Source organism: Gasterosteus aculeatus, chromosome 11, assembly GCF_964276395.1.
Source record: "Gasterosteus aculeatus chromosome 11, fGasAcu3.hap1.1, whole genome shotgun sequence".
Lineage (NCBI taxonomy): Eukaryota > Metazoa > Chordata > Actinopteri > Perciformes > Gasterosteidae > Gasterosteus > Gasterosteus aculeatus.
Window position 1 is genome coordinate 10,148,252 of NC_135699.1, and position 13,534 is coordinate 10,161,785.

General features: G+C 46.2%; 1 protein-coding gene across 2 annotated transcripts; it reads right to left on the minus strand.

Moving 5' to 3' along the window:
- Nucleotides 1-561: 561 nt before the first annotated feature.
- Nucleotides 562-3,684, minus strand: LOC120828234 (peripheral myelin protein 22). Of its 2 annotated transcripts, none has more exons than XM_040191681.2 (5): nt 3,126-3,684; nt 2,229-2,320; nt 1,956-2,049; nt 1,722-1,862; nt 562-1,611 (listed from the first exon to the last, which is right to left on the minus strand). In XM_040191681.2, the coding sequence occupies exons 2-5, from the start codon at nt 2,304-2,306 to the stop codon at nt 1,454-1,456; spliced, it is 471 nt and encodes a 156-aa protein (XP_040047615.2). In that variant the 5' UTR covers nt 2,307-2,320; nt 3,126-3,684; the 3' UTR covers nt 562-1,453. The 2 variants fall into 2 exon arrangements, with proteins under 2 accessions (XP_040047615.2, XP_077939823.1); XM_078083697.1 differs by lacking the exon at nt 3,126-3,684 and adding an exon at nt 2,492-2,842.
- Nucleotides 3,685-13,534: the final 9,850 nt, after the last annotated feature.

Here is a 13,534-nt window from a genome sequence, read left to right on the forward strand (position 1 = left end):
GATTCTGCTTTGCTAACAGCAGATGACAAGCATGACTGTAGTCAGATGGTGCTGTTTGTGATTCGTAGTTTTTTTTCTGGATAAATGTACATGAAAGGCTGTTTGATGAACAGTTTTACAGAGCAATTACTTTTATTAAAAATCAGTTTACAAAATAGGGATTTTTTGTAAACCTTTTGTGCATTTTGGTGTCCATCACTCAGAGCTCCCTCTGCATTTAAACTCAATTGTATTATTTTTTTTACCAAATTAAAAGCAATATGTGCAGATGTTTTACTAGCATCTGTGGTTCTCTGAGCTTTGACATTGTGGTGTCTTGTTTGTTGTAGTTCCACCATGTGGTACAACTACGTCATTACAAGCAGGTGGTGGAACACGGACAGACTTTGGTTTTCTCATCCCGGGAAAACCTACAGGTATAAATTCAGAGAAAAACCACTGGACAAGTAATATAAGAAAGTATCACTTTGTGGTGTAAACACTAAATGTGTACATGCACTATTTAACTTAACCAACCACTTGGTTGGTGCATACAGCTTGAATTTTAAACAGTGAGAACGATTCATTTCAAAGGATTTATTTTGAAGAATACTGACAGGGGTTTGTACAAAGTGAATAAATCACAGGACATGGCATAGTTGCAAGACAAAATGGGGGTATACATTTTAAGAATAGTAGATAAAAAGCACCTTTTTTCAAACCGGGGTTACAAAATGCTAAAAAAAAAAAGGGATACCAAGTACAATGATAATTCAAAAAAACTTCATGAGTAAATTAAGACTTCTTAGGGTTATTTAAAAAAAAAATGTTCCTCCGTTTCCTTCAAGAACAATACAGCTATTCTATGTAAGGCACATGACTCAAAGCATTGGGCACTTGAACAAAGCTTCATACTCGGGCAGACTAAGGGACATCTCTTTGGCACAGCTGCATAGTTTGTGAGTGATTCAATCACCTAAATGAGCTAGACAACGTTAACTTGACAACACCTATGTACAAAATGTATTTAAAAATGTTATAAATATGTCTAAAAACCACAGACACTATGTACATCTTTGTACTGAAGTAAGGCAGAGATTGCTCATCTTTGCTATCCCACATGATGGATTTTGGGACGTCGGGTGCCGGAAGGCAATAAAAAAAAAAACGATCTCACGCCAACACACTTTTTGGAGACAATCTGTCACTGCGCTGTGGTTATGATCAATAAAAAAGCAAACAGGTGTGATAGTTTTTCTGTATGTGATACTGAAATACAGCCAATATGAATCCCCGGCAGTGATACATGTCTCCATTTAATGCTTAAAACGACACATGCACTTTTGTTTGTTGGGATGTCAGTCGATGGCCTGTGGCCAGTGGGCTCAGTGTGGTGTTGTTGTAGAAGGGGGTGGGGGGGGGGGGTGGGGGTGTCACCTTACTACCCCTCCTCTTTTCTCCTCCGCTCCCTTTCTCATTCCTTCTTCCTCAGGACGATATAAATGAGGCCGCTGATGAGACACAGAGGGAAAGCCACCCAGGCCAGCACGTAGGCGTAGCCGAATTTTAAGCTGATTGGGTCATCGGGACTCATCACCGTGTAGATGATCGCCGCGCACATCACGAACACACCTAGGAGAGACAAGAAGAGAGGATGGTGAGGGGCGGGGGGGGTGGATCTGGAAGCCCACCCCCGGGGGGGTGGGGTGTGACCCGCCGGCGAGCGATGATGTCACACTCACTAGCCAAGATCTGGAAGATGGCGGTGAAGAAGAAGCGTCCGCCCTTGACCAGTTTGAACAGCTGGAACACGAATGCAATGAGGGAGAAGAAGCAGAAGAGCAGGGACAGGATCATGAGGGCTTGCACGGCCTGGATCCAGTCTAGGAGACAGATGGAGAGCCGGGATTTAAACACATTCAGAACAGAAAGGCAAGAAAGGCACGTGTCTGTTTTTTGTTGGAACGCTGACAAACCTTCATCGCTGGCCGGCGTGCAGTGGTAGCTTCCAGTATTTGTCATGCAATCGTACCATAGATGTTTGGTCGTCTCCCCATCTACAGACCAGACCTGGTAAACACAACAACACAGTAACGTGACAACAGCACAGTCGAGGACTGTAATATCCAAACACTCATAACACTTACTAAGCATTACAATGAAGTTTAGCTTATTCACATCATGCCCCTGTTCTGTCCCGCATCCCAACACTGTATGTGAATCGGACAAAGTGTGACGGGACAACTTACACTGGTTGCCGTCGACACGATGAGAAGGATGAGAATGATAATGTGCAAGATAAGCACTCCGAGCAGGAAGAGCAGCATCTTTTCAAGTAGATCTACAGTGATACAGGAGACAAAAATAAGTCAAGCCACAATGCCCCGACCCCCCCCCCCCCCCCCCCCCCCCTCACCCACCCCCACACACACACAAAAGACAAACACGCTGCTGATATCATCTTGACGCTAGAGGGCGCAATTTCATCACTTCTACCAACCGCAGTGTTTACCTCGATGTGAAAGTATCCGCTTACACTCGAGCGTAGAAAGAAGGGAGGAACTACCATTTCTTCTCGACGGGCCTATAGTGGTCAAAGTTGAGTTTAGAGTCAGGCTGAGGTAATGAAACCGACTCGATTCTTCTTCTCTTTTTCTTTTTAACCTTTTCTCAATTTTTAATAAGTCCAAATGGTTTAATTACGAGTCATTGATTCACGACGCGCGTGTTTGCAGAATGAGTGAAATAGCTCGAGTGACGAAGGAGGTCGATGATGTGCGTAAGAAAAAAAAAAACTAATCGATGCGCGCTGCCGGAGAGCAAAGCGGAGACATCTGCACGAGGAACGTTCCCGCGCGCGCGCGCGCGCCAAACCCCCGAGCTTTAACTCTGGAACGAGCAGCTCCATCCACGAGGACGATAAACACGCGACACGCAAAGCTAACGCGGGTCAGACGGATATGGGTTTTTTCCCCCTTCTGCGCCATAGAAGGAAATACAAAGTCTATTTTAAACTCCAGCGGGGTGACGGACGTCCTGTTGTGTGATTCGAAGAAGAAGAAAAAAGTCAATAAAAAGAAAAGAAAAAGAAAACGAGGTTACTGAGTAAAGCAAAAAGGAACTCCAAATACATGACTCCAACTTACAAATAGGCGAAGCGAGATGTTTGTATCCGTTTAAAAAACAAACGAGGAGTTGCTGAGAGTTGGGACAAGTTTCGGCGAGGTTGTGCTTCTCCCGACTTCTTCCTCCGTAGCTACTATTCCAGATGTGGTGCACACGCCCCAGTTGGACTCTGTCTCCGCCTAAACACCGCCCTGCAGCCCGTGCACGTCACCAGGGGCCCGTCTTAAAACGTCTTTTCCTTTTTTTTCCTCCTACTTTTTCTTTTCTTCTTCCCGTGCACGCCTATGATCTGGATTGTTCTCCTATCCACATGATTGCATGGAGATTCCTATGTGCAAACCGCAAAGCCTTGAACATACTGAGAGGGACCGTCTCCGCGTTCATGCCCTGAGAACATCCCGTTATTTTGCTCCTTGTAATAAAATGCTAAAACGGTCATAAACGGTCAACCACCAAGAAAAGGCACAACGTAACTGGGATTCCTAGTATTTTTGATGTATTTATAGACAACCCCCCCCCCCCTCCTACAAAAAATCCTGATCCTGCCTCCCCAAGTTGTTAACTGTTCTGCAACATGTAACGTATGTTTTTTCTTTTATAGACACGTGAAATCCTCACAAACTGACGTTAGTTTTCCAGATGGTTGGAAGTAGCTGGACAGGCCTGTGACCCCCCCCCCCCCCCCATTGGCTGGCACAGCTGGAACGTGCACACTGAGCTTCACAAACCACACGTCCAGAGGTGTTTTGTCCAGATGGTGTGTGTGTGTGTGTGTGTGCGTGAATGTGAACAGACCAGCCCCCTCGAGGCCCCTCGGTATGCCCAGAATGCCTCTGTGTGTGAAGCAGTCTGTTTACTCCCGCGTCTGCTGAGGGAGGCGGGATTTTGTCCACGCCGCGGGGGGGAGCGGCGGGGGGGAGGAACCACCTCACACTGTTGTCGGTCGTGCTAAATGGACGCAACGGCTCGCGCCTCCACGCGCACACACGGTTCACGGATGAGTGGCCCCCGCAGCCCTGGTTACGCTGTGGTCCCACACGGCTGTGCTCACACGTGGCACCATCGTAAACCAAACCGGAACCCAAATGGCCGCAGTGACAAAAAGCACTCGCTTCCTGTTTTGGAACCCACCGAATACAAACGTGATGGTAGTCTGCTGCTCCCATCGGAGATCTGCCTCTCCCTCTCTCTCTCTCTCTCCCTCTCGTACCAGTTTTTGGCACATCAGTCGGATTCCTGTGGTCTGTGTTAGTACACAAGCGAGGGGAGGAACTGTAAGCTGCTGCTAAGGCTCGCTGCGGGATGCTCGGTGAGGCAGAGAGAGAGAGAGAGAGAGCTCTTTGACGAGCACTCAGCTGGACGTGATGCTGTTTATGAAGATGTAATTGGTGCAGTGGTCAAGTGGAAGGCAGCGTCAGCACCCTGAGCCAGCGTGAGAAGTCAAAGCTGGCGGCCTGGCTGGAGCAGGTGTGTGAATGGAGAAATGTCACAGTGGTCTGACTCCTTCTCCTAGTGAAAGGATGGGTGTATTCTGTTGAACTTGAGAAATCCACAAACAGAATAACATCAAAGAAATGGCGTACAATTACAAAGGTATTCCTTTTAATTGCACTGCAGCTTTATTTGTTTTAATAAGCTGTGAGACTGCAATAATTATACATAAAAACAGTGAATCCCATTGTTGTAACGGCAATATATAAGATGTGTGGATATAGTTAATCGCACGTTATCCTCCATGCTTATCAGTGGCAATTCCTTTGACTTCAAAACGTTGTGCTGTCAGCGATAGCGCAACCGAACCTTTGAATAGTTGGGATATTTCTTACACGGCTGAAAGCCCTGGAAACCTTCCAAGGCTATTGACGCCCTAAAATCCGTTGAAGGGAAACACACAGCTCCTTTTGCTTTCTCTTCTTTCTACCTGCGGTAACTATGGCGACAGCCTTTGTTGAAATTGAAAACCGACACACCCAGCTTCATCGAGAGATTCACCAGGCGAACTGTTTCAGAAAGCTGGTGTTTTAGAAAGTTAAAGGCTTTTTGTTGTGAACTGGATTATTTTCTGTTTGCTTGAACGGACGTCATGGGCTTGTGCAGTGGAGTTACGGTGCTGTTTAAAAAGTACCTCAAGCTAAACAGCTGACCCAGAAGAAACACAGCGAATTAATTGTTGTTTACTGAATATGCAACTTGTAATGTTGAAAAACATTCTAGCATTCTAGTCTGACTCTATGGCAAACCGTACCACCCTAAGTTGAACCATCTCCTGTGTTTATAATGAACATGAATTATTACATGATTATAAAATGTTGATTGTCTTATTGGCTATATATGGCTTTATATAAGCTGACGGGCCGGGAATTTCACCTTTCTTTTTTATATCAATGCAAATTATGTCAGTTTGTGTTTATTTATTAAGGACTACAGTACGCCAGTGGTTGGACCTTAATTCAAGTCAGGACTTGTGTCGCAGTGTACGGGTCCGGTGTTTGGTGACAGAATGAGTCAGACTGCAGGGGGGGCCAAATGAGACTTTTTGGTCTGTTGCAGCTCTGATAGGACGGGCGAGATTATACGGGTGAGGGTGTTGTTTTGGCTGTGATCCACGCTCGGCTAACTTGGAGGACGTCTTAGTGTAGGACAGCTGGCCATGTCAATTTCACATTTTTGCTATCCCAGTATGAAGAAATGGTGGAACGCCTTACTGCTCTTTTTACGTATGGGAGCCACTGCCAGAACGAGAGGAAACACTAAAGCTCTGGAGTCGGTCCGGCCAGATGTCATCGGGATAGCTGGCCACGCCTGTCCAAAAAACCCCAAATCCTTAAGATATCTCACTAGAAATCTGTGAATCATCACAGCTGGAAAACGTTGGGATCTACGCTGCACACAGCTGCTCAGAGAACAGATTGTGGTGGTCCGGCCTGTATGTGTTGTGAACCTGGTTTCATCAAAATGCAATGTACGACATTCCTCTTAAGGGGCCTTCTCTGCCTTCCGGGACGTGTTTGTCTATTTACTTTGTGATTGTCACAGCTGAACCGTTCAGTCGCTGCTCTTGTTTGTGTTGCACCACTTAGTGACCATCAGATAATGTCCCTCGGACCACACAGGGGGAGGTGGAGAGGAGCCCTCCAGACCCACATCTAACGGGATGTCACACTTAGCAAGGCGGCGTTAACATCAACACATCTACACTGGTGCTAGACTGGATGCTTACGCGTACCGCACACGTGCACCAGTAGATGCACTCACAACAGGACGAGCTCACTGTTCTTGTTCTTTCACTGACTTCAAATGAGGCCTCACATTGCAATATGAAATGTTGAAAGCTTAAATGTCTTAAGGGGCAACATGTAGCTCTATAGGGACAAAATGGGCAGAGAGCGAGATGAAGATGTCCATTATTTGGGAGCTGAATTAGATGAAGCAGGCGAAGAGCTTCAGAGGTTTCTATCCCTTTAAAAACACTTCAATAAATCAGAGACACGCGGCATGAGAACTCCAGATTGTGGCACCCTAGTGATCCTAAACATGTGCTAATCATTAGCCCCTGGCTTCCTGTTCGAGCCGATGTCATCAGCACACACATCCCAACCGGGCAGACCAGCATACGAACTGTTCAGCCTTCAAATCAGAGCGAAACCGGCCTCCGGGGTTTGGAATGGAGCAATAAAAGCTATGAAAGAATTTGCATCGCCTTTTCCACAGAGTTCTTGCAGTTCTGCTATCTGCAGAGACACGTAGAAGCCGCAACACACTCCTCGTCGACTCATTTCGATTCCAATCAAGTCCGACACTCGTGGTCGTGTGATAAGGTCGCTCATCTGCAGCTGAAATCCCCCATCTAATTATTTCGCCCTCCTGTTATCGGTGTGTTTCTCGTTCCTGTTGGGGTGCTGTCTTCATCCAGGCAGTGCACGTGTGCTCATTTAACAGCTTCCTTCACAGGCTGCCAACCTTGACTTTTCTGCGTGAATATTTTCTTTTCGTAAGTGCACCTGAAGATTTAATGTAATCGAAGGCCGTCTCCCCTGACTACCAGTAAGATAACCCTCCCCCCCCAGTGGAGTCCAGAGCTGATGGTGGTGGCTGATTAGGGTAAACGAAAGACGAGCTGATGAATCTGCATGGACTGAAGATTGGGAGGTGGACGGGTGCATAACAGCACCAGGAACATACTTAAGGTCCAGCATCATATTTAAAGAGATTGCAGATGACAGGCTAACAAAATTATTTAGTTTTGCTTATTAGATAAATGAGACCAGCTGATCTATAACATCTGACGTCAAGATTGATGGTGACACGAAGACAATAAAGGAGCATCTGTCAGGAGAGATTGGCGGATGTATGAGAAAGATACTAGTCTTCCTGACTGAAACCACGCTACGGCTTCATTAAGTCTGTAAAACAGCTGGAAGGTGATTCAACAGATTATTAACTTAGGGACAGCTAGTAAACAGCTAGATGTTAAAGGAGGCAAACGTGTATATAAAGGCCCCCCTTAAGCAGGCTGCTGAGTGAGTTTTATCTCTGTCTACAACTGACTGCTTAAGTTATGAGTCATCCAACCGCTGATCCGCTACTCTCTCTGTTTTGGTTTATTGCAACCCAGTCTCACAGTAAAACGTGTCATAGCTATGTTGTGCAACGTGGTATTCTCACGCTTTATCCCCCCAAAAAGTTTTATTTTGGCCCGTTCATTTACATCGCCCTGCAACTACGTCACTAGAAACTAATAAACGGAAGGTCTACATTCTCTGATTATAAAAACATAACGCATACTTCTCGCTAGAAATGCCATCGAAATGCATACAAATGCATATGTGTTTTTCACACATAGTAGAACGACAGTCCGCCATTTTCTTTTTTTAGCTGAGGGAAAGTTGATAGTCACGTGACCTAGTTGCAAGCGAAACGTTGTATTGTCACGCTTTCTCCCCAAAAGCGTGGCAATACCACGTACCACAACGTAGCTGTTACACGTTTTGCTGTGAGACTGGGTTGTTTATTGATGCGGCGCATCCGTCAGCATCGGCAGCCCAAGTTTTAACACGCAATGTGCACGAAACACGCCGTCAGCTCCTCTCAGTGAGGAGTGAAGTAAGGCCGTAAGGGTGCATTGAAAAAATCTGGCACACAGAGATGCACTAATATGGGCTCGAAATCATCACATAAAACATCAGCACACAATGGGAAACACGACCAATATGTTGGTGTTATGGCTCTGCTAACACATCTTTCAAACGGGTCGATCCAAATATTGAACCGCCATATGGAAAGACATCTCTGGCAAACTGTCACTCTCTCCTCCATTTTTGGTATGATTCAGATGATGAATCCGAATGACTTTAATGGTCGCTTGGATTTTCCTATACAGCATTACCAGGTAAATATTTCTGCTTTTTTTAGTGAGATGTCTTCCTCATCATCCTTAACATTAAAACTCTGCACACACATTCTTGTTCTGCTCAGGAAAAATTCTCATTACTTTGCAGATTCCTTAACTTTTCTTCTATTGTTATCAATTCAAAATGTTTTTTGTTTTTTTATTAAACTTGAAAACTAACGATACTCTCATCAGCCTCATCTGTGTTTGGTGCCAGTTCACAAATGTTAGCATGTAATTCTGATTTCTGATTCTAGGTCTGCATAGACAGGAAAACAGATGGCAGGGTGATAACCCCAGACAGAAAAGTGTGTAACCACAGAAACCCAGACTTGATCAGGGACAAATCCCAGGGAAAATACATTACATGTTATTCAATTGTGAGATGACATCTCTAATATGTACAAACAAACCACCGCTTATTGTGGAAGACGTGTCCAAAAACACCCCATAAAACAATTTTACAGACAAGCACTGGAACCTAAAGTAACTGCAAGACGTCTGAAGTGCCCTCCCCCAATTTTTTTTCACATATATAAAGGAGGGCCTAAAAAGAACAGCTTGATCTGCATAGTGCAGCTTGTACTACTCCGGCAGGATCTGGGACACAGCAGATCCCACCCACTCCTCTCCCAGCCTAACCTTGCTCTTGAACCACAGCGATGAGAGACGCTGGGATGTTATGCTTCATGCATTCCAGATGAGAACTTAGCCTGTTCCCCCACCCATATATCTATGAGCGTTTCAAAGCATGTGTTCCTCTAAGTCCCATATTATTTAATGATTTTCCCCGTTCCGTGATGAATAGTTGGGTGCGGTCAGAAGCAACAAGTAGTGTTCCAAACATAAAACAAATATGCATTTTGAACACATTAAATCTTGAATGTTGGCCACATAGGCAAGATGTGAACTCAGAGAGCAAAATGTAGCGTGGCTGCTTGGATTGAAGTCCCCACTCTTTCAGAGATGTGGGGGGATGGTATGGAAATACTTAATTGAAAACAGGGGTCTTTCAAAAAAAAATATTTTTCCTTAATAAAGTCACCCTTCAAAACAAATACCTGGGCTCTCGTTACAGCGGGCAACACCGCTTCATTCCGCTTAAAGAACCAGCCTGCTGCGACACCCTTTCCTTACTTCTGCATCATGAATATGGTGCGTATGGTAGAAGTGGGACTTTTCAACTACCACGCTGAGCTTGTAGATCTCCAGTCGGTAAAAAAACAAAAACGATACACACATGCGTGTGGGAGGAGGCAGCAGGACGCAGGCCAACTCCTGAGAAACCCCAGACGTGACTACAGCTGCACCATCGATGACTGGAAAAAACAAAACTCTGCGACGGCGGTAAAAGTACCCCCCCCCCTCCCCCACCCCATCCCCCTTGCACAAATGTATTGAAATACCTCCGTGTCTAATAACCGGCGGCCAAATGCCAACTACTCTTTCGGTTTCATTTCATTCGTTGAATTTGACTTTCTGTGGTTCAAATGACTTCAGATTTCTGGTGTGTGAAAATAACCTGAACTCAGTTCCAAACGGAACTTGCTGGTGACCAGGAAAATTCCAAATTCTATCAGCAGTTCTTTCCACTGTCTCTCTGACTTTCTTCCTTTAGTGAGAATCCCGATGAGACAGGCTGCAGACGACATGCAGCTGGAGCGACCATAACACACACACACACACACACAGTTTGGGGCATCCTGGTCACACCCAAGGCATCCCAAGCACGCAGGGCCAAGCACCGTCACAGTGGTCTCCAAACATGCCCACGGCTCTGTGGGTGAGTAACTCTCGCTTGGCGCATCTTTGTGTCCATGGCCGCATGATCATGGGGGGGGGGGGGGGGCTCAGCGTTTGATAGTGTTCTAAAATGTCAGCATTGTGCAGTGTTCCAGATGTGTCCCTGGGAAGCAGCACACGTTGCAGATGAAGGGCTCGGTTGAAAATATGATTAGGAAGGAGCACACAGCGGCGTGACAGTGGGCCGAGTGTCTCTCTTTTCTCTCCCCTCCCATCCCCTGGGGACCAACAACACGGTGACCTCACCCCTGCCTCCACCCCGCGCACTCCCCTCCCGACACTTCCTGACGTGCACAGAGCAGCAGCACAGCTGGAGCATCCTGCAGGAGAATAGAGGAAGAGGAACACAAAGACCTGAATCTGATGATCACTTAACCATTCATTCTCTTTTTGTTCCGTCCCGCTCTGGTTCACATTTTGTCCAACCGCGCTGCAGCCGACCAAGGTGGTGAAACACCCACGTAAGCACTGTTACATTCTTGAACACACACACTCACACACGCACTCCCATAAAGACTGAGTCTTTTTTTTGCTGTCAACAGATGACGTGTTTCTGGAGATTTGGGGTGTGAATGGAGCCGTTCTTCGCTTGAAGTGGATCTGGTACAACTTCCATTGCCGCTTTGAGGATCCCATCGAGCTGTCAATCACAGTAAATAGCTACAGATGTAAAGGGTGGAGAGGGCTTTAACCAGGCTTCACTATGCTGGATACACAGCCAAATGGGAACAGTCCGCTAGAGGAAAACCCAAAGATGGCTTCTGTTGTTCAACATTTAGCGGAACAACGTTCATGAATGATATATATGTATGTGCTCATTTACATTTTTTCGCTTCTCTTTATGTCATTTGCACATCTTCGCTCTTCTGCAATCGGCATGCTCAGCGTGTGATTGTTCTGTCAAAGCGGGAAAAAAAAAAATTCAGCCCAAATCAATCATTTGAATAATCGCATAGAGTAAAATAAAACAAACACGGCTCTACCCAACCCTTAAGAAAAACAAACACGCACGATACATCTGTTTATCATCTGCTGGCTCTGATTAGTAAACTCAGAGCAGCAGGAGGAGGAGGAGGAGAGCCTGGCCGGCATGGCGATGAAGGGCGCCAGACCCCCCCCCCCCTCCTCTCCAGCGCTCAGCCCTGGGGGAACCATGGCCAGAGGGAGGGGAGCACAACGTGGATGACGGAGCTGTTGCAGGGAGGACCGACACCCCAGTACAGTATGTTTCAGAGACTGAAGCTCCCCGCATGAAGCTCTGGGATTCTTCAGTGTTGTTTAGTATCTCCAGACACACCCTGATTTATGATGCCGTTGAGATTTAACAGAAGGGGATGAGCTTTTAGGCCGAGACAGTGTGGACTCTTGTGGAGCTCGCGTTAAAACGGAAAGGGCGAGAGAGTGCGATGGAAAGTCTAATTGGCTCAGCTCGTGCAAATATTAACGGGTGAGACCCCCGAGGAAACCTGTGGTTTAATCCCTGTGGTTTATAAAGCTAATGCACGGAGACAGCGCTTATCCCAACAAACCGCATACACAGTGAGTGTACGAGCAACAGGTTAAGTACTCATTAACAGAGCAGTGATGTGAGAGCTAATGAGTTATTTATTCACACTTATAAAGGCAAAAACTTTCAAACTGATATCTTCTCCTATAGACTTTTATTTAAAGATTGGGCCAAACACAGTTATTTTAATACGTCTATGCAAGCCTAACGTATACATGTAAAAATAAATTAAGATTACTGAGGAAAAGATTAACTGAATGAATGAAATTCGTTATTGTCAGATCTGTGAGACTGTCCTTCTGTTCCTGCGCAGCGCTGGAATCCCTCGCGATGTCGAGAAAGTGGGGACATTAAATTGAAGAAGGACTCGAAGGTCAAAGTTTAAAGCTGGCCTATGGGATGTGACCCTTTGTGATCTCTCCCTTCCTGATCAGCTTAAAGTATTTTGCTCCGCAGCTGGCATGCCGTGTCTCCCAAACAAGGTTGGCTTTGTGTGAACACGCAGCCTCTGTTGGGATGGCGCCAAAGTCTATGTTGGCAATGATGCACTGTCGCTGTGTGATCAACATCATAAGCCTCCTTCCATCACTCCTGGGTTCACTGCTCCTCACCACCAGCTACATTCAGGGATCACCAGGAGAAAAAGGTTTATTTATACATGGAGCATAACTCTGAATGTACATGTTGATGATTGCATTGTGCGAGGACGTTTACATTTCACAGAGGCGCGGGTGGGTGGAGGAGTGCAATATGTGCGGGAAGATATAAGTGCTGTGCTTCCTGAAAAGCGTCAGCCAGCCATGGACAGGCCTTCGAAAGGGAAGTGGGGAGTTGCAGACTTAAGGGGGGGGTGTAGAGGCCCCGGCCCCGTCCTATGTGGTCATGGCTGAATGCGGGCCAGGCCAGACCTCGTGGGGACGCACATGGCTGCAGGAGACGCTTTGCGCCTCGGAAGAGTGAGACGGGGTTAGAAGAGCAGCACACAGACGGGAGGAAAGAATGCAAAATGAGGGGAGGAATTATTGTTTCTGCACTCATGGCAAAGCCGAGTCCTCAGTGTTCACATTGAAACAGAATCTTGGCAGAAGTTGACCGTATAATCAGATCATTTTGAAATCAATCATTTAAAAGAAAAACTAAAGTTGTTAATCGGATTTGAAAAAGTTTGCTCATAAATAGGCAGAAGATCTAGTTTCCCTCTGGTGAGCGGACGGCAGATGTGATTCAGTGGAAAAACATATTTTAACTGTGGAGATTTCTAGTCTCGCCCAAGGAATCTATGACACAATCTCCAGATTCATGAAGAAAACCGCTGGTTGATCCAAAACTGAGGGGAGAACGAGATCTGTGCTTTTCTTCGGAATAACTTTTTCAGCTGTGAAAGCCACATTCTGACACTGTGTCCATGTGACGATCCCTGGGAGGAAAGACTGCACCGATGTTAAGAGGATGGGCAGATTAGCGGTGGCATCTGAAGCTCCGAAGAGGTTGTGCTTCCTCCCCGCTCTTCCTCCCACCACGTGTGTGTGGTCTCCTGCTGCTGGCCCCCTGCCGTTCTAGGGTTTAGAGGTCAATAGGTCAACACTGGGTACTGGAATGTTTATGTTAGCTGCTTCTGCTAACACCAATATCCATGCTGCCGCTTGCTTTTGCACCCGTAGGAATACCTCAGCTTTGCTTTGACGACACAAAAGGCAAAAAAAACAAAAACATTTGCTGGTTTGACTGTC